General features: G+C 42.6%; 2 protein-coding genes across 6 annotated transcripts in view; one reads left to right on the forward strand and one right to left on the reverse strand.

The window, feature by feature from the left end:
* Positions 1–4,066: 4,066 nt before the first annotated feature.
* LOC116841517 (glutamine-dependent NAD(+) synthetase) overlaps positions 4,067–27,490 on the reverse strand; it is a 24,137-nt gene continuing 713 nt past the window's right edge. Inside the window, exons 2-14 of one of the 5 annotated variants that reach the window (XM_032809553.1) lie at positions 13,068–13,330; positions 10,430–10,627; positions 10,028–10,283; positions 9,124–9,316; positions 8,706–8,946; positions 7,851–8,093; positions 7,356–7,471; positions 6,968–7,272; positions 6,673–6,881; positions 6,334–6,559; positions 5,578–5,754; positions 4,689–4,800; positions 4,241–4,392 (exon numbers count right to left, since the gene is read on the reverse strand). In XM_032809553.1, the coding sequence (XP_032665444.1) occupies positions 4,364–4,392; positions 4,689–4,800; positions 5,578–5,754; positions 6,334–6,559; positions 6,673–6,881; positions 6,968–7,272; positions 7,356–7,471; positions 7,851–8,093; positions 8,706–8,946; positions 9,124–9,316; positions 10,028–10,283; positions 10,430–10,575 (2,253 nt within the window). In that variant the 5' untranslated portion in view covers positions 10,576–10,627; positions 13,068–13,330 and the 3' untranslated portion in view covers positions 4,241–4,363. Of the gene's footprint in view, positions 4,393–4,688; positions 4,801–5,577; positions 5,755–6,333; positions 6,560–6,672; positions 6,882–6,967; positions 7,273–7,355; positions 7,472–7,850; positions 8,094–8,705; positions 8,947–9,123; positions 9,317–10,027; positions 10,284–10,429; positions 10,628–11,292; positions 11,332–13,067; positions 13,331–27,490 lie in introns of those variants that run through there. The other 4 variants (XM_032809555.1, XM_032809556.1, XM_032809557.1 and 1 more) reach the window with 4 other exon arrangements.
* Positions 14,479–27,445, forward strand: LOC116841519 (cytosolic carboxypeptidase 2). The gene is given in 16 exon segments (XM_032809558.1): positions 14,479–14,588; positions 15,907–16,133; positions 16,273–16,425; positions 16,676–16,989; positions 17,328–17,477; positions 17,548–17,656; positions 18,479–18,724; positions 19,745–20,077; positions 21,079–21,306; positions 21,607–21,611; positions 21,938–22,093; positions 22,882–23,113; positions 23,380–23,491; positions 23,568–23,763; positions 23,868–24,092; positions 26,277–27,445. Coding segments are annotated over 16 exon segments (3,429 nt in total). The 5' UTR covers positions 14,479–14,515; the 3' UTR covers positions 26,947–27,445.

Consider the following 27,490-nt stretch of genomic DNA (forward strand, 5'->3'; position numbering starts at 1 on the left):
GAAATACATTATTAAATAATACTGTATTATCTCATATATATATATATATATATATATATACCGTTACACGCGCACATTCGATACGTACACAAAACGGGGTTTCGTGCAATTCTAAGGTGGTAGAAAATCGCTTAGATCGGGCGGCACTGTATTCCGCCCGACCGATCGTTCCAATCCGTCGTCGCGGAGAAGCATGGCTCTCACGGGTTTCAACTTCTTCGGTGCTTTGCGCGACGGAGACCGGAAAGGGATTATCCTTTCGTCGCGCAGTGACCTGGCCGGACCGGCCAGATGGGCGGTCTAATGTTCTCGAGTTTCTGAACGTCATTCTCAAGCCGAAAATTCTCGAGAATCTTCGGAATGTCAGAAATCTCAGAAGTCCCGCCAAAATTGGGTGTTCACGGGTGTGTGTGTGTGTGTGTGTGTGTGTATGTATGTGTGTGTGTGTGTATACACGCGCGCTTCGCGCTTTAATTCCAGCAAACACCAAGTAACAATTACATAACTGTCAGTTATAATTTTCAACTTGACAATGTGGCAATGCAACGTAACGCGTGTGTTATGTAACAGTTACCTCGTTGACTGGAAAATTATGACCAACAGCTGTATTACTGTTACTCTGTGTTTGCCAGGATATATCCGATCCGTCTGGCGGGATCACTTGGCTGTCACTGCGTCGCGTCACTCGCCGGCTCGCCTAATAACGACGGAGCGGTCCGGTCTGTTTGTGTCGACCTGTATTATAGACTATATATTGTACGATAGATTAGAGACGAGGCGGGTGTACATATGTAAATACGACTAACGCTTGACGCTTGTTGTTCACGTTGCTGTCGTTGGTCTCGGAAGACGCTTCGGGGTCGAGGAGAGTCGCGTCCGCGACCTCGAAGCACGATCGCTTAATCCTCGGGCGAGCGCGACGGAACCCCGCGATTCTCGAAGAGATCTCCTGCAAAGAAATACGTCGTGATCCCACGTGAACCGCGAAAATCGAGGACAGACGAACAAAGAGCCACACAGTTGAAGAAACGCGTGAAAACAGCGAGCAAGCCTCGTTCTCGTGTCAGACTGCTGCAAAAAGATTTGTTATTTTTCTCTTAAAAATAGGAAGTTCTCGTTAGGTGTCTAAAAATGTGTCGAATCGACGTTGTTTTCGTTTTATCTGTAATAATTACGAATCCTTCGAAATTTCGAACAATTTCGTTCTCTAATTTATTTGAGCTCGGTTGTTTCAACTTCTTGCTAATTTGACTGATGATTCATATATCTGTCTTTGTCTAAGTTGAAGGAAAAACAAAGATAGACACATGACTAAGTTATCAGTTAACTTACCAAGAAATTGAAATAACCGGCCCTTGATAATCGCGATAAATTCTTTGCATAAATTTAATATATACTTGCAAGCGTCATACCGCACTTCTTCTCTCTTATCAGAGACATAAAAATCATTTATATAATATAATAAAGATATTATATATAAAGATTTATATGTAGAGATTTATATATATATATAATAGAGATAAAAATCGGCTACGAAATTGGCATTTTGTTTACCCAGACAGCACAAGATTCCTCAAATTCATCCAGAGTATTTCCCAGGATATCCTGAGAGAGTGTCCTAAGACCTGTTGTGCTGTCTGCGAACGTATTCAGCCAATAAGAAAGAAAGAAAGATCCAAAGAAAAGATCCCAAAATAACAAGAAGTGATCAGTAAATTTAAAGAGAGAAGAGCAAGATAAAGAGACAAAGAGAAGAAAAGAGACTCGTGAGATTCTGACCTCCTCCAACTTGCTTACCCTTGCCTCGTTCGAGCCGATTTGACGCTCGATCGCGTCAATGCGCGAGTAGGAATATCGCGTCGATCGTTCTCTCGACGTCGCGTCGTTCGATCTGTCTCAGAGTCGTTCGCCCGCCCGATGGTTAACGACAGAGAGCCGGGGAAGCGCTCGACAGTGTTCGCAGCATTGTAAATAGACTCGCGTGACCGGAGTTCTCGATATTTAATTCTCGCGTTTATCCCCCCGAAAACTCCGTCGCGCTCCTGTCCGAGAGCCGTTCTTCTCCGCGCACTGTAAATAGCTCGTCGTCCCGACGACGACGGAAACGGGTATCGGTTAGTCCACGTTTAGTAATCAGTATCTTGTTTAATGTATACACAGACACAGTATATTATGTATACACACGCAGCAGCGAGTACTTGATACTTATAATGATTTTCTGCGGGCGAGAGGGTGCAGAGCCGCGTTGATATCCGGGAATGATTGACGGTGACAACAAGGCCACAATGGTACATCTCGTCGTATAATTGTCAATTACGCTAATATATTGCATATTAGAATATGTCTTATTATTACTATTATTATATTATTATTACTATTATCATCACATCATTATTTTATTAACATTATTATATCCTTAAACGATAACGCTCTTCTTCCGTTTTACTTTGTTTTCATTACTATTTAATTTACGTTCAGTATTGCCACGAACAATAGCACTTAGCTGCCCTCTCTCAGCGGACTGCTCGACTTGGAATTCCATTGGCTATCATTCCCCTCGCGCTATCGTTGCCCCCGGTATTCGCTGTCGATTTTGCGAACCTGAGGCATTCCGCTTATTATCTCACTAGCGACACACAAGTACCGTCACACGCAATTATCATTATTTTATTATAATTAATAATATTATATTATTTTTATTATTGTATTAGAGAGCCCCCGATATATAATAATAATCTTAGTTAATGTGACTCTATCGTTAATATTACATTATAGTTCTGCATATGCGGGATAGTCCACGTGCGAAGCAACGTCCAGCTGCTCTCACGGAAACGGCCTGTATATGTGCGTATATGATATTTATCGTCGGATTGTCCGGTTGCAGAAGTGACTTCTGCGGAGACAGACTTAAGATCAGGGGACACGGGATTGGGGTAACAATTGCGGCGCAGTGTGAAAGTTGATCGATCTGATACCGCATCACCGTCACAATTGTCGCGGCTTCTCTCGAGCATCAATCGGAGCCGGTGACGGAGACACGGCCTGTCTCTTCTGTACGATCGGTCGGATTGGCCAAGTTTTACACTGCAGCCTGGCGTCATCGATGATGCGTGCGTGGACGACGGTCGCTATTCGTATATTCGAGCATGTGCGTGTGTGTGACACAGCCCTCAAGCTACACGCTCGCTCGCACTTTGGCCGCTCCGGCGAAACTCTTGCGGAAATTTATATTGCGGATAATAAATAAATAAATACAAATACGCTCACACACAAACACACTCACACACAAATTTATTTATTCACGGGGACAGGGAGTGCAGAGAGGAAGAGTGTGTAGCTTCCGAAGCGAACGGGCCCAGCTGGTCGACGAGTGTCGTTCGCGAGCCTGTAAATTAAAGCGCGGCTGCGTTATCCGGACGTTATTATCGTTTACTTATTAGCGATTGTTATTAATCGTGGCTCACGGTAGAACGTGGCCGCGCGCTCTTATGTGTATGCGAGAGGTAATAAAAATTAACGTGTAATATAATATGCTTGTGAGTTGTGATGCAACAGCGGCTCCTGGCCCATCGCTGCAGTTGTTGCTCGATCGAGGGATGATATCAGAAGCGAGATGGTACACCTTCAAAATTCTTGCGAAAGACGTTGAAATCGAAAGATACGTGTGGCATTTGTGATCTTTTCAGCGGATTTTTGGAGAGCAGGCTGAAGACTTTCCTCCATTGCTCCAATAATCAAATATGGAATTATAAAATATAATTGGAATTGACGTGACAAACATCAGCCAGCAGGCTACGTAATTTGAAGGCTGATATAAATTTTATAGCTGACACAAATTTTTTTATTCATTGATCATTCGGATAATAGTTTTATGGACATGTCTTTTTATTTCGACGAGTTATTTTGAACGTAAATTTTCTCACTTCTGACGTCATGTAATAAAACGACAGTGAACCTCAATCACGTCGAATACCTCTTATAGAGAGAAAGAAAGAAAGAAAGGAGGAGAAAACAGGAAAGCAAGTTTCAGAAGGTACACAAAGATCAGGAAAGATGTATGCGTTAATATGCTTCATCATTCAGTTTATTATTTGAAACTCTGAACTCTGAACTCTTAAAAATAACTGCTCTCTCTCTCTCTCTCATGTTTCCTCTTTTCCGTTCGCATACATTCTTAGTTTAGCTCTCGTGGAATATCCGTCCTCCAAAGATGTCTATTATTGCTTCACTGATGGGGCTCAGCAACACGTTCCCCTGGACACGTTAACATCGTGGACAAATTGAATTCGATGACGACAACCGGTCAGTCGATCGGTCGCGGCGCTGCAATGTCAAAATGATAAGAGAGTACACGGGGCTACGGTTAAACTAATATTCCGGGATAGTCTTTATCTGCAACAGAGAATGACGCCGGTATAATGTCGATTCCCTCCGTAGGGGCGCCGTAGAAACGCGGTGGTTTATGGGTGCGTACGAAATTTCGAAACGCGGTCGACTTTGGCGACACGCGATCCGCGCTCGGGTGCAGCTCTGGGTTTTTGTCGGCAGGTGCTTTAGAGCCGGTTTTACATTTTACTTGTTCTTTTCGAACGATTAGGACTTATATTTTGTTCTCGCCGAGCGAGTTTGACGTGTGCTCGACGCACTTTGACGATAACGCGCGCGCGCATTTTGTTTGGTTTACTCACTACTGGTCAATGAACTGAACCGCAATCCTTTGGGCATGTTGAGCATTTTCGAACCGGTATGGCGCGGCGTTGAAACTCTGTACGGTTTCTTCTCGTTGCTGAGTCGTTTCACCTATAAAACACGAAGTCAGGTTACTTAAGCGAGCTGCGAAATCGTAGAGAGTGAGATCTATATTAATAGTCGTTGCCTGAAATTTGTCTCACGCGAGATACTCGGACTTCAGTTTAGAGTCAGATACGAATTCTTCAGTTGAACTGCCCTTACAAATGTAATATCACGTATCATGAAGAATCGGATCTAATTCCAAATTCAAATCCTCGTATTCCTTCGCAGTGAACACTAATATAGCAGCTTTCTATAAATATAATTTTCTACTAAACAACATATAAATGTAATATAGGATATGTTGTATGTATAACATTTGAATCGTCGAGTGGGAAATTGTAACACTGATGTAAAGTTACTATTAATTGATGTTCACTGAGACGAGTTTGAGGCAACGAATATAAACCTAAGAAAAACGCGCGAAGGTTAGCAGACATTGCGTTGCGCGAAATACTTCTCGATTCGTCTCGAAATATTCATCCAATTTATCCCGAAATCATTTCGAGATTATTCTTTGCTAACTCTCATCTCAAGTCGAAATGTTCAGAGATTTCCTCCTGCGTTAACGTACTATTCAATTCGCTCTCGTCATTGGCGCGAGTAACACAGAATCGAAGACCATCCACGATGAAGTCCTCACGCTTTCCGAATCAGACAACGCACGACGCGGCAAGTGGCACGACGAGCAAATCGAGAGGACTTTCTTCCACATCGCGTGCTCGATAATCGCGACGTCAATCTTGCTCGCTCTTCCCTCTCGAGCTTCCGCCCGGTAATTCTCACCTGCTCGTCGATCGCCGCGAACTGCCACTTCCATGTGTAATTGTAGAGGAAAGGCCGATGGTCGAAGCGGTTGTCGTCCGGGCTGTAGGTTTCCGCGTGGCACGACGGTGTGAGCACCGTCATTTTATGGCGGTGTATGGCGTAACACCGGTAAAAGTGCTTTACCTTGTCGGCCACCTTAAACAGGACAAGATCTCTTGAAGATTTTGCGACGAGGAGTTCGTGACGCTTCACCCTCCGCTATTCTCCATGCGACATTTATTCGTAAACACTTCTCCTTCATATCATCATCTTTTTATTTTTTCTTCATATATTTCTTTATCAACATTTCTCCTTCGGATATTTCATCATTATTCACGGAGAGAATATCATATTTTTCTTTTCTCATGTAAATTATTTTCAATTTTACCGGGTTTTCTAATAGGTCGGGGATTGAGTGTCAACAACAGAATGTTGTTAAGCTTATCTTGTAAGCATAGCAAATTGTTTTAAAAATGGTAGATTTTAATTTCTAAAGTATACTGAGATAGTATGTATAAAACAAGAATAATAAATTGAGGCAGAATGTCAACGGTTGCAAAATTATACAGTAATTTTTACTATGGAGTTCTCTGTATACTATAGAAATAAACGATTATATATGACGGATAAAAAAGTATGAACGATGATATGTCTGAAAGAGGACATATACGGATAAACGTCTCACAGAGAAGCGGCGGATAGCGAAGCGAAATCGCGGTCAACGCGCAAACTCACTTCCTTCGGCGTGCACTGATCCCACATGTGTACGAGCCTGCAGAACATGGTGAAGGGCCCGGCGCAGTGTTGTTTCCTTAAGCGGCCGAACACCGACAGTTCCCTGTACGTCATGCCCATGTCCACCTCGTCCATCTGCGTGAGCTGTCCCGCCTGTAGCGGCTCCAATTCGGCGGTCGGTGTCGCTTGCAGGATGTTATCCAACACGGATATCCCATGTTTCTGTCTGCGGCCGAGAAGGGTCGAGCGCAAGTTTAGAGAGATACAGTTCGCCTCTTACCTCGACTTCCGCGCGTAGCGGAATCGCGCGCGCGCGCGCGCCGTCGCGTTCGACCACACCTGAAGTACGCGAGGAACTTCTTGAGGTCGCTCTTGGAGATACCACCGATGGGATTGATGTCAGCGCTGCTGCAGTCGTACTTGGTAAGATATCCCCGCAGCGCCTCGTCCACGTTGCTGCTGCCCAACACCAAAAGACCACCCGGCCGACCTCTGACCCACAGTATCAATTGTGCGAACAGATAAGCGATCACCATTCGTAGCCGCGCCTAAAGAGCACAGGAGACTTCGGTTACCTTCGGAGGAAAAGGAAATCGCGAGATACCGCGGCTAACGGGAAAGCTCGTGAGATCACCTGTACGTTCTGCAAGGCGACGTTCTCGCGAGGCGATCCGCCGTGCACCCGAAACTTCGGCGTCAGCTTTGTGACTTGCTGGAAGATCCCCAGGACCGCGGACACCGCGCTGTCAATCACTATACCTTGATGATAGGAGCCCAGCTGACTGGCCAAGTCGCTCGCTCTCGCCTTCGTCTCCGCCGACGAGTTCTCCGTTCCCATGTAGCAGGTAACTAGTATGTGATTGCACAGCTCTTTCGCGTTCACCGGAGTGTACTCGCTGTCGCCAACTATTTTCCGGACGTCCGCCAAGACCTGCGTGTCTGAACGCGAGACAGTGACAATCGTTTCCTTCCTTTTCCTCCTCCAAGAGAAGAGAGAGAGATTCGCGTGACTCGCGTCTTACCTCCCCTATTGATCGTATCGACGATCATTTGGCACATAGAATACACTATGCACGCGGAAGCCGACGAGTCGACGCCACCACTCAACGGTAGGAAGAAGCCACCTTGGTACGCGCGTCTGAAACATGCAGAAAAGTTATTAGCAATGCAGTTTATTTGTGCGAAATTTACTTTCCTAATCGTAACTTGATATTTCGAACTTTCACAGTGTGCGAAAATATATGCTGAATTTGGCTTCCGAATTGAAAAGCCATGTCCTTTGTAAATTTGTCTCCAAAATGTTCTGTGAACATTTCAGTTCACTTGGTCGGGGAAAGGAGTAACTTGATACATAAGTATCAAGGTAAGTAGATAAGTTGAAACGTTGAAAATAAATTCACACAAGAAACATAGCTCCAATTTGGAAGCTAAATCTTACTAATCTACTTATTCTAATCGTAATTTCAGAAAGACGCTAAAAGTTGAAACATTGATCGAAGAGGACTCTCTCTTCGCACCTGAGATAATCCCATAACCAGCACGCTGGTGCCATTGCGATTTCTTCCTCGGGAGAGTGATATTCGATTTTTGGTCGATTGTCATCCTCGTCGTCGTCGTACAGGTCCGTGTCGTCTAGAAATGGATCTGGTGGAGCCGAGAAAAGGTTCGCCGGGGTGAGCGCGAACTCAACCTTGACGCGCGGATAATTCCCTGACGCAGCAGCTGCGTGCGATCGCGATCGGATGCTATTCCGATAATTTCTACACAGAGAGAATTTTATATAGCCTTTTTCACATATAATTTCTTTCTTATCCTATCATATTTTCTAACAGTACAGAGAAAAGTTTCCTTTGTTAAGAAACATAGTAATTATTTTAACAGTAGGTTTTAATTACTGAAAAATAAATTATTGTTATTATTATTGTTATTAGTTTATTCAGTTTAATTAATTTAATTTTTTAAGTTTACTTATTAGTTTATGATTTTTAGCATATATGAAACCGAAAGTATAATAATTTAAATGTCTCTCAATAGCCAGTATTCATAGTCAGGTATTATGTTTAAAACTATCTTAAATTTATCTTCAGATATATCTGTATGAATATAAGGATATAGAGAATCTCCATATTTGGTTATGGAGAATCTAAAGGTAAACTTAAGATAGTTTTAAATATAAGATATATGAATACCGGCCAATATCTTCTCCGATTACAAAATTTTAAAATAATCTTTATTACAAAATTTCTTTCTCTCTCTCTCTCTCTCTCTCTCTCTCTCTCTCTCTCTCTCTCTCTCTCTCTGTGTGTGTGTGTGTGTGTGTGTACAGAGAGTCATGTGATATCCTCCCCTCGACCGCGGACTCGTTTACCGACCTTATATCCTCCAAATCGAACGTAGCGACGATCACTTCCACTTCCTCGAGAGCGAACTGCCGGCCGCGATTCAATATATGCCCGTTCAGGGCGATGCTGGAGCCGCCGTTGAAGTAGAGCCTGTTGCCGTCGCATCCACGCAAATTGCTGAACATGTAGCAACCGCCAGCCTTAAAGGTGGCCGATTTCACGAGGTCTACCGTGACGTAGGCTTTGCGCAGCTCGAAGTACGAGCCGCTTCCTTTCGAATGGAACAGACAACGTCACGTGGACCTTAGATTCTAAGATATCTCGGAGAACGGCAACGGTATTGATAAGAAAAGACATTCAGTTTTAATCTTTGCGAGCTCCTAGAGAGCGTTCGAGATGAATAAGGAGCGGGAGAAAAGAAACGCGTGCATCGCGGCGCTGACGTTACCATTCGCGATGATTTCCACGCCGTCCAACGACATGGGAATGTGGTTGCTCTCCGGATGCCAGAGCTCCTCGCAAATCTCGAAGCCCACGCAGGTGTCCATCGTCGCGATTACCGCGTCGCCGAACGGCACTATGGTCTGCCCGGTGATCTGCGATATCATCCGCGGCAGGAAGTAATCCTCGACCGTGCGTGCCTATAAGTGCATCCAATAAAAAAGACTGATCGGATTATCGCGTGCGGCGACATTCGCGTCGGCTGCGGCATTCGGATCGATCACTGGGTGTATTCTTTAAATTTCTTGGAGTGAAATCTCACTTGAAACTAAAGCGAAAACTCACTCAAAGCGATACATCAGAAAAACTGACATTCTACTGTTAAGAAAAAAGATTACTCATTTTGCTTTCCTTTTTAGTAACGATTGTCTCCAACAGAGAATGTTTTCTTAGTAATCTTAGTCTTGAAATGTACTCATCGCACATTTTAAAAAAGTTCACCATCATGCCATCAAAAAAAGACTGTATTCTCTTTACAAGAACATTGTAGAGCTTTGTCGAGGAAAAAGTTAGTTTAATTTTATGTAGTAAACAAACGGCGAATCTTTTTTTAATTTAATATTGCTAAACTTACTAGAATTCAGAATGTGTGTCGGGTAAATTTGATGCTTACAACAAACTTATAACATGTATATGTGAAAAGACTATTGAGTGAATTTATTCCTGTAAGATGATGGAATCAGATCTACTCTCTTCAATCTCGAGCAAAGAAATTTACTCGGCGATTCAGAATGGAGAATTCGCTCTCTCGATTCGAGTGGCTGACACTCTACTTTCCTAATGAAATCGCACCCCAAAAAGAATTCTTATAATGCTCCTTTTCTAAATAATGTTCCTCTTATTTCAGTTACTTTCTTCCAAGGGGAGAACCATCTGCTCTCCCTGTAGTTGCCGTCCTCGCAGAGCTGCATCTTCGGTCTGATGAGCAGCAGCCGTTGGTTCAGGAAAGCCACTCGGCAATTGTACGTGACGTTCTTGTGCATCACCGGCATACCGACGTCTATCAGCATGTCCTCGCAGGCGCTGGACTTCAGCAGGCTCGCGAGAACCTCCCAGCAGTGCAACAGAGTGTCCGACTCGTTGAAGTGGTCCTCGCAGCTGTATCCACTGCAAGCGAAGAAACATATTTAGGACGGAACAAGCGCCTTTAACACTAACGGAAGAATCGCTATGTCTCTCTCACGAAATGAAGAGATATCCCGGACGAAGATTTCGAAAAACGAACGAAGTCTCGCGAGTTCCAAGCCAATTACCAAATCTCCAATTCCGGACCGCTCCTGTAAGTGGCGCCGGCTTCCTTCGCCTCCTGTATGCTCTGCAGAATTCTCCGGTGGTTCCCGTCGAAGTCCATCGCCCACTGATTCAACGTGCAAACCGCCACTGTCACCGTGCGTCCCATCTTGAGCCCGCGACGTTCGTTATTCTTATACGAGACTTGAGATCGGTCTTATCTGAAAGAACAAACGCGATTTCGCCACTATAATCAATCTCAGAAGTCGAGTTCTCCAACGGGAGAATATTACGGAATAGTACGGAATGGAATATTTGGACGGGATTTCTGCGGAGCGAACAGAAGAAATTCGGGAGAAGAGACATCTCGAGCTGAGAATCGCGTTATTACCGACACTGTATATGTCTCGCGTGCAATTAACAATAACGCCGCTGTTACCGCGAGTGTATTGAACTGTTACGAGCCGATGGTCGCGTGTGCGCCCGATGGAACGATTCTGATGGCAGACAGCCGGCCGATTCTATCAATCGGAATGCCATCGATCGCATTCAGGATGATAGACCGAGCCCGCTTCGGTTCGCCTTAGTCTGGAGCGCGTTGATTGATCAATAATCCGGAAAACCCAGAGCGAGCTAAGTAGACCGCCTTCCGCTCCGTGGCAACCTTCGCGGACTAGCAAGCGGGATCATTCCTAGGCGAAATTCTGTCGGACACCTTTGCGATTTTACGACAGCGAAATTACGTCAAGCGAGAGAGAAATGAATGTTCAGTTGATAAAATTAATTGGCCAAAGTTAGTTTACGGTTACTAATTGAGAGATAAGAAATTTCTCGATGCGTTCACGTTTATAAGAGACTCATGTTTATAACGAACATCCAATCGTACTTGTGTTGTTATTATCAGTTATATCATGAAGAATCGTTATTACACTGGAGGAACAATTCTGACGCATTCACGTTTATAGAGACTCCAGATACCCAGTCGTACCTGTGTTGTTATTATCGGTTATATCATGAAATGTTATCACGCACACAGGAAGAATAATTCTGTTAGAGTTTAAATTGAATTTTCTGTTACTCGGGGACCAGATGAAAAATTCGGTTGTCGAAATTTCAGCCCTACTTTCGGCCTGAACTTCTTAACATTTATATTCTAAAGGCTCAGTGTGCGTTTAATACATGTGGAAATTGAAATACTGCTTAGGTCTCTAAATAGGCAAGAAACGCATAAAATACCATTTACAGATTCTAAAGAGGATTTCTCGGCGAAGTTAGAAGAACGAATAGAATCAAAAGAGATTGATACGAGAAGTTTCTGAGTGTCAACGGAGCAATTAATAAAAGGAGCTATCAATAGTTGTCGCTTGAAACTTGTCTCATGTGTGTGTGTGAGATACTCAGATTTTTATTCAGAGACACAAATTTTTCAATTGAATTATATGATACATTATATATGTAACATTATATCTATAATCACAATTCAACTGAAAAACTTTCATTTCAGCTTTTATTTCAACTGAAAAACTTTTATTTAACTCTGAACTGAAATCTGAGTATCTCACTTGAGAGGGATTTCAAGTAACGACTATTAATACAGGCCAAAGTAGGATTGTCAGAGTATCAAAAGGAATATTGAGGTCGAAAGTAGGATCAAAATTTTGACTTGAGCAAGAACAGAAAGATTCCTGTAGTAGGTATCTATATTCAGTCAACTATTCTTAATTATTTCAACCGAATTTTAACTGAAGAACAATTCTGACGCGTTCACGCTTATAAGAGATTCCAGTCGTACCTGTGTTGTTATTATCGGTTATATCATAAAATGTTATCACACACACGGGAAAAACAATTTTGTTAGAGTAATTGAATTTTCTGTTACTTGAGGACCAGATGAAAAACTCGATTGTCGAAATTTCAGTCCTATTTAGATGAATGTTCTCGGCCACGATAACAGTAACAATTATTTCTCGTCAGTGAGTTTTCCGTTTGGTCCCTATTCAGTTATCCGGAATGAAATCTTTTTTTCCGTGCAGAACAGAAAAAGTATTCTCTCGTAGGGTGACGTCAACAAGAATCGTATCGATAACGAATAGTAAATACTAGATATCACGCCTGACACGAGCTCGCTCGCGCCACCTTGTATCATCGATATACGAGGAAGATGCTCGTGTCTTGTGTCAATTACTCGTCGTCCTCTTCGCGCAACAAGTCGGACGTCAAAATGTGGACGACACATTGGCGAGGCGATCGACAGCAACCTGCGTATCGCGCTGCGCAAAGCGAACCCGCGAATGTAAACTTAGATTGAGACGTTATTTTGCACGTTGTTGCTGCTACTGCTGTGTTGTCGTCAGCCCTCCGACGACGTGCAACGTCCGTCGGGGCGCGTTTATTTGACCGTTGGACGCGAATCGAACTGCTCTCTCCGTCGGTATTTCCCGCTGTGATTAACGAGCGGCAGTAGCTCGCGGAAAAACGTCGATAGGGCCAAGCACGAGCAAGATATTATGTCGATGAGCCGCACTGGCGGCCTTCCCGGACGAGACGGGCTTTTAACGAACGATCGTTCCCGACGTGACTCCGCCCACGATCGCGACCGTTGTCAGGCAATCATCCGCGGAACGTCCCAACTGAAATCTCTTCGGCAAACGGGCCACGTACCCTCTGCGCGCGTTCCGGACGGAGAACCGTGCAGAACCGGGCTTCCGCGCGGAGCTCGCAGTGCGAATCGCACCCTCCTGTCGGCACCTGCTGGCACCTGCTGATGCCGCTCAAGTCCCTCCGCCTGCTCGGCTCCGACGATCTGCTCGATTTCACTCGGTGAGTGACACCGTTGATCGATGGAACATCAATCAAAAGGAATGCGACGTTTCGCCGTGGTTTCGCGTTGAACCGACACTTTCCTGCCGTTGCTATTTTTATTCCTGTACACAGAGAGAATTTCATAGTAAACATTATTATAGAATTTTGGCTTTTAGGATTGCTTGACTTTTAGATTTTTTTCGAATTTTTACGACTGAGAAACATATTTTTTCATATTCTTAACATTTATTCTTGTTTATTTCATTTATTTTTTTCTGTTTCACTTACATCTTTTAGAAACTCTTAAGAACTAAAAATTTAAATTAGAAAGAGTTTGTACGAAACAGATCTATAATATTCTCTCTGTGTATATATACACATTTTTCTACTTTGAAAATTAAAATAGAGTCTCTATAATGTGTTGAATCAAAATATACAAAGAAGGGTTAATAAGAAACTAACTTAAAAAAAGTAAATTGCACACGGAAAAAAAATATTTGGTTGAATTAACCAAACATCTGGTCGAATATGAACGATCCAGAAATTCCGATTGAAGTAACCCGAATTTTGTTTAACAAGTTAACAAGATTTTTAGTAGACTAATCAAACATGTCTGGTTAAATAACCAGACATGTTTGATTAGTCTACATGTTTGATTAGTTAAAAATCTTGTTAACTTAAACAGAATTCGGGTTACTTCAATCGGAATTTCTGGATCGTTCATATTCGACCAGATGTTTGGTTAATTCAACCAAATATTTTTTTCATATTCGACCAGATGTTTGAATAGTTTAATCAAATCTTTTTTTCCCGTGCAGAATAATAAATGAGATTAAAGAAACCGTGCAATAATATATATTTTTCTGGCTTACAGTTGTGTTTAAGCTCTTATTGGCCCGCCACCTCTTTCTTTACACATCTATCTACTTCGTTATTATTTCTACTCCTTCGCAACCTAATCGGGTGTCCTCAAACTCGTGACTGATTTGAATTAATCTGTCCGTAGGTGAAGGGGAACGTCGAGAAGCGAGGATCACTCGGCAAGATCTTCTCGAGGCATCGAGAGCAAGAGGAGGAGCGCGAAGGATCCCGACAAGATGGTCTCGAGAATCTCGTGAGCGGCGTCGAGGAGGATGAAGAGTCCGATCGTGGAGTATCTCCTCGGGAAGGAAATATCGACAAGGCAAGATCGCATAAACGATTGCTGGAACGGGAATGCCACGGGCGGCAGGATGTCGTCGCCGGCACCCGGCGCGGACGATCGTGACGAGCAGGACGAAGACGAGGCTGACGAGAGATAACGAAAGATGACGGAGGCGGTGTCGAGCAGCAGAGTGAGGGAGCTTCAAGCCATGCTGTTCCCGGTTCAGCCTATTCCCGGTGAGCTCTAACGAGGACAGGCATAATTGCCCGATGATCGATTAATTGACAGGATCGTAATAGTCATAATAATCACACAGCGAATTAATTTCCATCCTGACACGCGCGATCGTGCCGCGCGTCTGCGATTAATTTGCAATTACAAACGAGAGCGTCGGCGGGGCCGCGAACGCCACGGACGTTGTACCCAGACGCGGACATCGATCCCTCGCGAGCGACCTACGATCGCGCTCGGCTCTACGTGACGTAATGTCTTTTTCGCCGAGACCTATCATTATGGCACCTATAGGGTTACACAGGCGCGAATAATTCAGCCCGCGAATCCGCACGGTGGCTCGTTGAGAGATTCCTCCGCCAATTTGCACGAACTCCGCTCGGCGTAATCGAATTAAGCCTCTGCGCTCGTCCGAGCTATGTTTGACAATACGCTGCGACCGTAAAGATGTAAATGTATATTTATGAGATGATAAAAATATATAGGTGTAGTGACCTATACTGAAAAAAGAATACTTGAATATTTATCTGCGGAATATAAATTGTGTGACTCACACACAGAGAAATAAATTTTATTTCGCAGGGAAAAACTTTATATGCCACAAATGAATTTTCAAGTATCTTTTTCTTAATGCACAAAAAAAGATACTTGGAAATTTATTTGTGGGATGAAAGATTATTTTGCAGAAATAAACTTTATCTCACGAAATTGACTTTATACGACACAAATAAATATTCAAATTTTTTTTCTCGATGTACAAAGAAAAATACATAAAAATTTATTTATGGGATATAAAATTTATCTCACAAGAAATAAAGTTTAATTTACAGAAAACTCGCCAAAATATTATTTCACAGAAATAAACTTTATTTCTCTCTGTCAATAAAATATATACTCCACAAATAAATTCTCAGGTATTTTTTTTCAGTATACGAATCATTATATATTTTTCAAGCAATTGAGAATTCTTATAAATAGTAACTCAATGTATCTTTCTCTTTGTTTTCATCTTGTATGTCAGCTATTGCAGCTGAGGCTTTCCGCTCGTTGATTGCGACTCTCTTCATTCGCGTTTTGCGTGGAAAAAATTCTTCCTCTTCCATTGACATACATGTTCTTATTGCTAATTTATCAGTTGATTAATTGATTAATTTCATCTTTATCCGTTTTTCGAGAGTCGCAGCACAGACATATTTATTTCTCTCTTCGTACTTCTTCTAATTGTCTGAAAGAAGTAGAATGCATCTCCATTGAGATGCATCAAAAGCATGGAGCGATGTGAAAATGATACAATCCTTTAGCAAATTGCCCATAATGTTGCAGGTAGCATGCTTTCCGAGCTGCAAGTGCCACAAGAGTTGCAAGTATCTCAGCTGGAACGTTACGACAGCTCCGTCCTGAGGCGGGAAGTGGAGTCGGCGTTGTTCGCGATACCTTTGGGTCTGTCCAGGCATCGATACTCCAAGGAGACACTCCGGGCAGTCCTCGACGCACGCTGCATCGTCGATGGAAGCATTCAGGAGGCGGCCAGGTGGCCAACCGAGTGTCAGGTGAGAAGCACGCACTGCGTGCGTATTTTGGATCCTTTCTTCTTCTTAAGAATTCATACGAAATCGCTTACTCATATTTTACTCTGACTAATCCATATTACTAAGCGAATTTACGCTTCATCCAAGTATTTCCTTTTAGGTGATTCCAGAGAGAATTCGTCATATCGAATATAATCCCGGTACCCCGGAGGCCTTTTACGTTTCAACGGGAAAAGAACCGAGACCGAAACCGATCAACGACGAGCTCGGGACGGTGATCTTTCGCTATTGCCCGACCAACGTCACCAATTACGTGAGTCGCAGTGAATACTGCGGTATCTGAATCTTTTCTTCTCACGACATTATAGACTTCTTTCATTTAAATTCTTTCAATACAGAATTAGACTGTTAATAGAGTTTGTCTTGCTAAGAAATACGATAAATTCTTCAACAGTAGAGACTAGTATAAATAGTACAAAAAAATATATAAATAACACATTTGAATCCGAAGGATAATAAATTATCTTAATGTTCTCAAAGGATGAACTCTGTCATTTCTATAGTTCAGTCGTTCTTGCGTGGGCGGGAGCACGGTATTGCCGTTTCCCGCAGAATTTTCCGGGGAAAGCGCTGGAGATAACAAGGAGATAACTAATGAGAACGATATTTTCTTCCTCGCCGAAGCGTCCATTCGTCCAAAGGAGGACAACACAGATCTGCGCTTCGAGTCAAGATTCGAGTCCGGCAATCTCGGCAAAGTGGTGAAGATAACCGACACGTATTATCAGCTCTATCTCAGGAGGGATCTTTACACTCAGAGGCATACACAGTGGTACTACTTCAAAGTGTCCAACACGCGGAGTAGAATCACGTACAGGTACGCGATCGAAACGCCGCGACTCGTCGCGTTCCGAAGAGTTTCTCGCAGTCAAAGTTAAATTGACACTTGACTTGGAAGAAGAAAAGCTTCGAGCATTATTTACATCTCCTCATTTGCATCCATTTGTATACCATCTTTTATTTCGTACGCTAAAAATTGAAAGAAACCGAATGAGATGAAAATTTAGTCAACGCCCTTTCTGCGGGAAAAAAAGTTGTCTATTTTTTGCACCAAAAAGATATGAAATTTGTAAACTTATTATCAATAGTTAGCAATCAACTATATAGGTCACAAGTGCCTAGTCTCAGTTTCAGAAGAGCTTGTTGCGTTTACAGGTTCTCGATTGTAAACATGTGCAAAGAGGAGAGCCTCTACAACGAGGGTCTCAAGCCGCTGCTCTATTCCACCGAGGACGCTCGCACCCGGTCCATAGGGTGGCGGAGATGCGGCGACAACATCACGTATTACCGAAACAACGACTCGTCGTGAGTACTTGGAAATTTTGCCCGAATTTTGCTCGCGACGCGCGTAAGAGCTCGCGTGAAATTCTTGCAGAGACGATGAGCGGGAGAGGCACACGCTGTCGTTCAACATCTCGTTCCCCCACGACCGTGACATCGTTTACCTGGCCCACTGCTATCCTTACACGTACACCGACCTGCAGGTATTGCCGATCGAGACACTTGAAAATCCCGCAAAAAATGAAGTGTATCGTGATTCTCTCCGGGGGAACAGAAAATTACTCTCTTGAAGTGAATCAGTGAAAACAGTAAATATACACTGATTTACAGATATAAGTACAGCACTGAAACTGCTCAGTGCTATACTTATAACTGATATCAGTTATAAGTACTATTCACTGATTCACTTTAAGAGAGTACAACTTCCTTTCATGCATAAATTTCTTTCAATTTCATCAAGTTTTCTAACAGTGTAAGGACAGACTACCAGTAGACTTTGTTTTGTGAAGGGACATATGATACATTTCTTAACTTAAGAACGGAAGTTCTTCACTTCAGTTTCTAAAATATATAAACAGCACATGTGTGAAATGGAAGGATATGAAATTAGGGCGGAATGTTGGCATGTCCCATAGTTATTACAAGAGGCTGTATTAATGTTTACTGTTTGAAATCCGCAAGTGTTTGAAAGTTTCAGTCGAAAGAGTAGAAACATAATACCGATTGGGAATCCCTCGAGTATCTCGCTGCTCGTCCAACGCTGCAACTAACGTCCGCGTTTTTCAGCGGACAGATCGTAAAACGCCCGCGTTAATTATAGCACGGAATGCTCCCGCTCCCGACGAAAAGCACGCACGGTGGCGGTGGAGCGCCGTTTACTCCTCCACATTCCTCCGTTGCACGGGAAGGGTTTATCGTGTTCGCGATCGGAGCGCGAGCGATTCCCAGCGCGTGATTGTGTATTTATCGCGTCTCGCCGCAGATCCGATCTCGGCCTCTCTAATTACCTGGCGTAAATACGCCAGGAGTACCTCGGCAGAATCGTGGCCGACCCTGCGAAAACTAGATTCACCAAGCTGCGCCTGCTGTGCCGCAGTCTGGCCGGAAACGGCGTGTACTACTTGACGATCACCGCACCCACACACGACGAGGAGGCGCGCCGGAAGCGGGGTGTCGTTATCACCGGCCGGGTGCATCCCGGCGAGACGCCTTCCAGCTGGACGATGAAGGGCATCATCGACTTCCTCACCGGCGACACGAATCGCGCCCGAGTAAGACGCAATCGGCGAGCATAATCGTCCGCAAATTCTTAGAATCGCCGCGAAATGTTAGGTTGCTGCAGAAGAATGGCCGGTTCTCCGTTAAATTCCGACTCGCGGAAGCTTATCGATCGAGCGAGTTCCAGAAAAGGAACAAGAAGACATCGTCAGACGTTTGACAAAGTGGCGAGCCGACGTTGTCTTATCTTTGGAAAAATGATCGATGCTTCGCGAGCGGATGATTTCGTTTTCAAGTTTATCATGAACCAATAAGACAGACCTTCCGCATCAACCCAACACAAGTGTCGAGAACGTACACGGACGGAATAATTCTTTCTAATTTCATCACATTCTCTAATAGTGCAGACTGTCGATAGAATCTTTTCTGTTAAGAAGCAGAGTAAGTATTTAAGGCTCCTTATACTTCGCCATGTCGAATTTGTGACGTCAATAGCGAGGAATGGCATGCTGAGGAAAGTTGCGTGCCATTTCTGAGTAAAGATAAATATGAACGAAAGAACATTTGAAATTGCTTGAGCACATTTGTAAAGTCGTCCAAAAGCTATCCTTTGCTCTTGATGATCAATAAATAGTCGTATAATAAATAGTGAAATGATGAATGATGAGTTTGTTTTGTCTGCATGCTTCATTTCACCATTTATTATACGACTATTCACTGATCGTCGGGGAAAAGGGACAGTTTTCAAAAAATTTCACAAGTGTGCTTAAGCGATCTTAAGTACTCTTTCGTTCGTATTTATCTTTATTTAGAAATGACTTTCATCAGCGTGTCATTCCTCACTTCTGACGTCACAAATCCGACATGGTCGCGGCGAGGACCAGAAGGAGCTTTAATAACATGTTTCTTAGTTCCTAAAATATAAGATAGAAAGATAATAAAGCGGGATGCCGATACGTTCCTTGATAAAAAAAAATTGTATAGTAATTTCTACCGTGTACGAATCGTACGTTCGATGCCAACGCTTCGATTCACGTACGATTCGAAGCTGAACGAAGCGCGCGATCGTGCAGGAGCTGCGGGAGAGATTCGTTTTCAAGCTGGTGCCGATGCTGAACCCGGACGGCGTGATAGTAGGCAACAATCGTTGCTCCTTGTCCGGGAAGGATCTGAACCGGCAGTACAGAACCGTGATGCGAGAGAGCTATCCGTCCGTGTGGCACACGAAGTTGATGATCCGCCGGCTCCTCGAGGAATGCGGCGTGGCCATATACTGCGACCTGCACGCTCACTCGAGGAAGCACAACATCTTCGCCTACGGCTGCGAGAGCAAACGGGCCGGATGTAGCGGCAAACTGTCGGAGCAGGTGTTTCCGCTGATGCTGCACAAGAATGCAGCCGACAAGGTGAGACGAAGAAACGCAGAGTTATCGACGCATTTTTACGCTCTCCGAATTTTTTGGAATAAGATTTCATTCAAAAAGTAGGCTATCTACTCGAATTCGAGTGATCTTTCGCGCTTATAAAATAGGTTCCCCATTCTGAATCACCGAATGAATATTTTCACTTGAAACTGGAGAGGAAAACTGATGTATTCGACCATCTTACGGGAACATATTTACTCTGAACGGTCGAAACATTAGTTCATATGAAATGAGAATCCACTCTAATCTTGAGTTAAACACTCTAAGAGACTCGATTCCACCAACGTTTTTAAACGTCGATTAAACCTCAGCTTGAGCTCAAATCTTCGTCTGAAAGCAGTTTAAACTCAGATTAAGACTTAATCGATGTTGGTGAAACCGGGTATAAGAGTTAACACGTTGGATTAAAACTACTAGAGTCTAAAGTAAACTAAGAGTAAATACTTAGAGTGTTAAACACTCTAAACTTGAGAATTTGCATTAAACATTCACTATTACGATTCCGAGTGGCAGAATTTCCCCCAAAAAAAAAACGTAGAAAGTACTCAGTACAAATCAAGCTGGGGTGTTGACTTTCAAAGAATGTGGTCGACGGAAAGAAGATGAATAGATTTCCGAAAATTATGTTACGATGTTTGTGATTTGGTTGTTCGATGGTTTCGTGAATACACGGAAAAAATAATTCTGTTGGTGCAACCGAATTTTCGGTTGCTCAGAAATCAGACGAAAACTCGGCTGTAAGAACAGAAAAATTCCTTTATGAGGCTTCTGTATAGTCTCAGTCGCTTCAACCGAATTCTAATATCGCTGAATGTTCAGACGAATATATTCGGTTGCGACAACAGAAATATTAGTTTTCAAAACAGAGATATCGCTTCTGATCGCCCAATTTTCAGTTGGTTCCTATTCGCTTGCATCAACTAAGATTTTTTTGCGTGTAGTTATGCAAATTGCATCAGAAGCTTCCTCTCTTTTATGTGCAGTTCTCCTTTGAAAATTGCAAGTTTCACGTTGAGAAGGGAAAGGAAGGTACTGGCAGAGTGGTCGTGTGGTCGATGGGCGTACAAAACAGTTACACCATGGAGGCATCAATGGGTGGCTCGAAGATGGGCTCGAGATGCGGAACTCATTTCTCCACGCAGGACTACGAGCAGATCGGCAAGGCCTTCTGCGAGACCCTTCTCGATTTCTCCGATCAGGATCCCACGAAGGTAAACTAATGGTGAACTAACCCTTTGACGCGTGTTTTCCGCGTTCAAGACTTTAGGACTGTTCTTTTTCGAAGAACTTCCTGAATTGGTGCAATAAATTAAAAGGAAAACAAGTATATATTATTTCAGTCCAACTTTTATCGCACCAATGCGCATCAATTCAAGAAGTTCTTCCAAAAGGAACACACCTCTGGGCATTCGCGTTGGATATGATCGAGGATCTTTTTGTACCGCCAAATTCCGCATACAAATATCGCCTTATGATTTTCACATTTCGTAAATTGTATTCGCGAAATAAAGTCACCGTTAACGAGGAAGCGTCCCGAAGAAACGCCGACGTCACGCGCGTGGCGGGTCGACGTGTTAAATCGATCGAGCTCCGTTGGTCATGAATCTATTCAATGAATATTTTTCACGCGCGGCACCCCCTCGCACGGACCCACGGCTTATGGTAAGTTGTACATGTATACGTCGAGTTATTTTCATCGATAATAGAATGCCAATCGTTCCTCGATAAATTTAGAAGCGCTCGGCGATTGTATCGTCCGACAGTGGTGCGTGCAAACGTCGAGCGGGCGGTGTTACGTTTATCGAGATTCGATTCATGCAATAAATGTGAGACTTCTAAGAGTGATCGTGACGCTTCTAGATGACGGAACCATCAAATCGACTCTGTCCCGAACGTCAAACGACAGGAGAGACTGCGAAATAAGATCATAGCCAGGCTGACGAAGGAAGGATCCAACGCCGACGAACCCACCAATATCGATCTGACTGACTACTCCAGGTGATTCACTTCCACATCTTACTGTCCAAATTTCTCGAAGTGAAGTCTCACTCAACACGAGTGAGTGAGAATATTCACCCCGACTATTCAGAACAGAGAATTCACTCTACACGGAGAGAATATTATAGTTTTTTTTATACATTGAGAGAAAAGATATCTGAAAAATAAATAATATATATTCGGTGGGTACTAATAATATATATTTACTTATACTAATATACTAATATACGTATTTGTACATTGAAAAAAACAATTCTTTCAAATGAGACTTTTTCTTGCTAACACCGCTTTCTCGTGAAAACGGTGTTTTCTCTCGAAGAGTTATTTATTTTATTTAAACAAAAGAATAAGATAAGTGAGTATGTTATTAGCACTCACCAAGTAAGCGTTTTTTTATTTTTGAGATATTTTTTTCTCTTAGTGTATAAATTCTTTTCAATTTTGTCCTTTTTCTAATGATGCAAATAGACTGTAAGCAGAGTTTATCTTGTTAAGAGAAACGAGAAGAAAACATAGTAAATCTTTAAATTTATTTACTTCAAATTGTTTAACAATACTTCAATTACTAAAGCAGGAATAGCACTTATGAAACGGAAAGATAATAAATTAAGGAAAGATATACTCCCGGACAAAATTCTATAGCAATTTTTACTATAAAATCCTTTCCGTGTATAAATGAAAAGTCACTCGAATTTGAGTGAAAATTCACTTAAAAAATTTATAAGATACACGTGTCTTCTCTCTGTGACATCCCTGGACGGCTGTATACAATTTAAGTGTCTGATTAGCGATGAAGGGGACACCTCGCAGGAGAGTTTCTCGTCGGACGATGAGAGGATCGAGTACACGGACGCCGTGTGGGCCAGCGAGGGTGGCGAGTTCCTGGCGGGTCGTCGCCGATACCTCTGCGTACCTCCGCCGTCGCCCACGTTCGTCCCGCCGAGGAGCATCGGCCTCTGTAGAAGGAGAGCGCGGCGGGACGTTGCGGGCAGGATTTACCTGGAGCGCAGAAGAATCCTGGTATGCACAGCGACATATGAAGATATCTTGAGATGTGATAAAAATGAACATTTCGCTCAAGCTCAGAGTGAATTATAACTCCATACGAGTGAAAGTTTTACTCGGTTAGAGTAAATTATTCCTGCGACAGTGGAAGACAGAGTGGAGGATTTATTCCATAAGGATGAAAGATTACTTAAATTCGAATGACGCGGCTGTCACTCTGCTGTTTGAGTAGAATTGCACTCTAAAATAATTGGAAAATTCGATCCTGATCAATTCAACAGGCGCGGCGTGCGGTAATGGACCTGCCGACCACGGATCCAGGCAGCGATCTCTGCGATCTCACCGATTCAGCAGACGAGGGCTTCGTCAGGAGCGAAGGGCGAGAATGCGAAGGTGACGATTCACCTGGCTCTCGATTATATACCAAGGTAAACTTCTTTATATACATCCAAAATCGTCTATCTCTTAGTTATGTGGAGAAGAACGCCGCGGGAACGTCGCGAGGAAATCGTCAATCTCTCCGAACGCGAGACCACGGAGAAGGAGGAGCGACAAGGCAAGACACTGATCCTGCCGGAGATCGTAAGACCTCGCAGCGTGTCTTTCGGGGAGATCCTGCCGCGCAAGGATCATCGAAAGGCTCGTCAGCGGACGCGGTGTCTCCGGTACGATTTAATCCCGGAATGGAACGAAAGAGATTGTCACGACAATCCGACGACAATGCAACTTTAAAGTTACAAGGTGATGTTAATCGATCGACTGCCGCTAGTGCGCTGAGGAATCCGTCGCCGGTGTCGCCGACGAGTCGAGAAGCGAGGATGAAGCTGACGTCGTTGAGGCAGCAGATTTGGACAGGTGTGCCGTGCACCGCCACCGCCCTCGAGTGCATCGACGCGGGACACCAGGTCGACGCTTTCGTCAAGATGCCGTTGAGCTGGGGCGTTTCCAGACACGCTCTAACGCACTATCCCACGGATGGTGAAGACACGCTAAAGTGAGTTCAACTGCTTCACTTATCGCGGACGTAGCGTATGTGTGTGTGTGTGTTATATGTCACGATTAACCCTTTCAGGACGGGAGTTGCTCGGGAAGATAATTATAGGGAAGTAGGTATTCTATGGATTTTTGAGGTCGTTGAATCCGAATCTAAACCTAGATTTTAAAAATTCTGTGATTCAAGACCCAATATGGCGGACCCAATTTGGCGGAAAAAATGATAAATAATATAAATATCACTCAATTTCCGTGAAATTTGAACTATGAAACTTTTTAAAGATACTTTTTTGAGAACTGAAATCGGATATTTGAAATTCAAAATGCCGACCAAGGAAAACAATTTTTAGATCTGACCCGACCTGATCACATCTGCTCATTTATGCTCACCCTTGCAAAAATAGTTCGTATATCGAAATCAGTCAAGATTTTCACTAATTCAAATTTAGAGAGTATAAAGTTCCACGGAAATTGAGTCATATTTACATAATTTGGCATCTTGAAAATCGCCATATTTGACCCGCCATTTTCAATTTTACATTTTTTTACTTCAAATTTGGAAAGAGCACCCCAAAAAACCCCTACATATCAATTTTTGTAAATATCAGATCGATAGTTTCTGAAATATATGCATGAAGGCCGTAGAGTATCAAAAGATGTCTCCCGTCCTGAAAGGATTAAGGCCAAGTTTCACAACATTCGTTTAATTTTAACTATCGGTTAAGTCCCAATAGTGATTGGTTAATTCTGATTAAATCTTCTTAATGTCAAATGCAATTGGTCAAGTCCAATGGAATAACCAGCCAATTAAGTTAACTGGAGGTTGTGGAACCTAAGAGAGGTATTCATAATCCGATATTATATTACATTGAAAGAAATTATCCGATAAAAAATTAACAAGCGGATATTTCCGATCAAATTTCGATCGTTTTTTTTATCCAATCAGGATATCCGATTAAATTTTATCGGATACTTTCGATCATAATAGTATTTCGTTGGATAAACCGATGAAAAAATTATGAACCGATATTTCTAATCGAATGTTTCCTGATTGAATACAAAAATTCATCGGTATTTTGATCGGAAATATCCGTTTGTTAATTTTTTATCAAATAATTTCTCTCAATGTAGGTTAATACAAAAGATTTACCGTGTTTGTCAAATAAAATAGCAAACGGAATTATCCTATTTCGAAGGATTAATAACTTAAACTTTTAAATGAGCAAAATATTGACACGATATTTGTTTACATTTTTGAGCTATTCGGTAACACTTGAGTTACCAAAATAAGAATAGAATATACGAAATAAAAGGATAATAAATTGAGGCAAAGTATCGATATGTTCCTTATTATTATAAGAATAATCGCTTATGATTGGCCAATTCTTATGGCTTACTTCTTACTCCAAGCTTACTTCACATATTGTAAGCCAAGCCTAACATTCATGTGAATCCCATCAGACCTATACACATTCTCGGTATATTATATTGATAATATTTCGTTGTTTTCAGTATTCTTTTAAAAGGAAAAAAACATAAATCCTTCTAAATAAACGAATCTCATCAAAATAAAATAAAAACACTCCTAATCACGAAAGCAAAATCATGAGACTATGAGCTATAATGAGACTCGATGTGTTAAATCTACGCAGAAAAAAGGACATTCTTATTTGGAAAATATATTTTTGACATGTTAATCTTCAAATATGAGGTTACATAGCGTTAGACGAAAATAAATTACTTGCACTTAACACATCTTATATTCAATTCAATAAATCATTTTTTTTTTTTATTGAAGACTGCAAAGTTCTTCATACAATATTATTCATCGTTGCTTATATATGAAACAATGATTGTTGATTTGAGTATACTAGTTTTAAGTGGATAAAGAAAAAGCTGGGTTATAACATATTTAAAAACATATTCTCAATCCAATATTTTGTGTTTTCCATTATTTTGGAACAATAAGGACATAGGTTTTCCTTCCTTGAGAATCACATTCTTGCGAGTAACTTTTCTTCGTTTATAACATTATATAATCTTATTTAAATATTAACATGTTGAAAATAAAGATATTTCCTGAACAAGAATATCCTTTCTTTCTGTATAGCGTTTCTGTTATTCGCGACGGAGATAGAAATGTTTCCGTCTCATCGCTTATTGTGACGTATCATTGTATCTTTAGATTGCAGTCCAAAAAGTCGCTGGCTTATGGCGAGAGCAGAGACGACTCGAGGAAAACGCGGCGGAAGTCGCGGCGTAAACGACAGGGCGCCGCCGCGGAGAGCCTGCCGTCGCAGCTGAAGGAGGTCGTGGGTCGCGCGGACGGCTCGTCCAAGTCGTCGTCGTCGTCGTTGAAGAAGAAGAGCTCCAAGTTCGACTGGCAACGGGCGGTAAACACCAGGATGAAGGACGTGAGAGGCGCAAAGACGTCGTATCTCGCGATCGAGGCAGACTCGCTGAAGCTGCTGGCCGCGTCGACGACGCCGAAGAAGCAGCCGCAGCAACAGCGGCCGCGAAAGCTCGAGCCGCGGAGGAAATTCCGCGGCGCCGGCACGGTGGCGTCCACGTGCGTCAGCGTCGCCAACAAGGCCGGCGGCAAGGTCGCGAGGCAGCCGCCGAGGACGCCGACGAGCAGAACGCGATCGCGACGCGACGCGATCTTCCGCTGCGAGAGCTCGACGTCGGATGACGCGTCCTCGTCGTACGACACTTCCGGCAAACCGAAGGCCGCGAAGAAAAAACAGAAGAAGAAGAAACAGCAACAAACGTCGAGGAAGCAGGCTCCGACGAGCAGAACGACGGAGCAGAAGAAGCGCGCCTCTAGCGCGAAAATATTGCGCGAGAATGTTTAGAGAAGAAAAAAATACACAACGAAGTGTTCCCGTAGGTCGTAATATAAGATCTCTACACGGAGAGAATTTTGTCGAGGAGCATATCGCAACATTCCGTCTTATTTAAAAAAATCTACCTTAATTTATTATATTTCCGTCTTGTGTGCTATATATTTATATTTGTATATGTGTTTCGTTTGTATATTGGAAAAAAAACTGAAGTTTGCATGTGTGTGCTGAAAAATTTACTGTACTCTTTTGCAAAATTTATTATGTTCTTAAAAAGTTATTATGCTCCTTAGTGAGATAAAAATATGCTGACAGTCTGTTCCTACGCTATCAAAAGCGTAATAAAATTGAAGAAAATTTATATAGCTCTGATATCCTTTCCGTGTATGGATTCTTCGAAATCGGTTTGAAGTCAATTTACTTCTTTTTTCTTCTCGAAAGAAGTCGAGATTTGATTAATTGACGCGAGAATCGCGTCGTAATATAAATATACATTTTAAAAGATATATATATATATATATATATATATATATATATATATATATATATATATATA

The sequence above is a fragment of the Odontomachus brunneus genome, unplaced genomic scaffold (assembly GCF_010583005.1).
Source record: "Odontomachus brunneus isolate Ranch 3 - 2012 unplaced genomic scaffold, Obru_v1 Obru_scaffold_016, whole genome shotgun sequence".
Lineage (NCBI taxonomy): Eukaryota > Metazoa > Arthropoda > Insecta > Hymenoptera > Formicidae > Odontomachus > Odontomachus brunneus.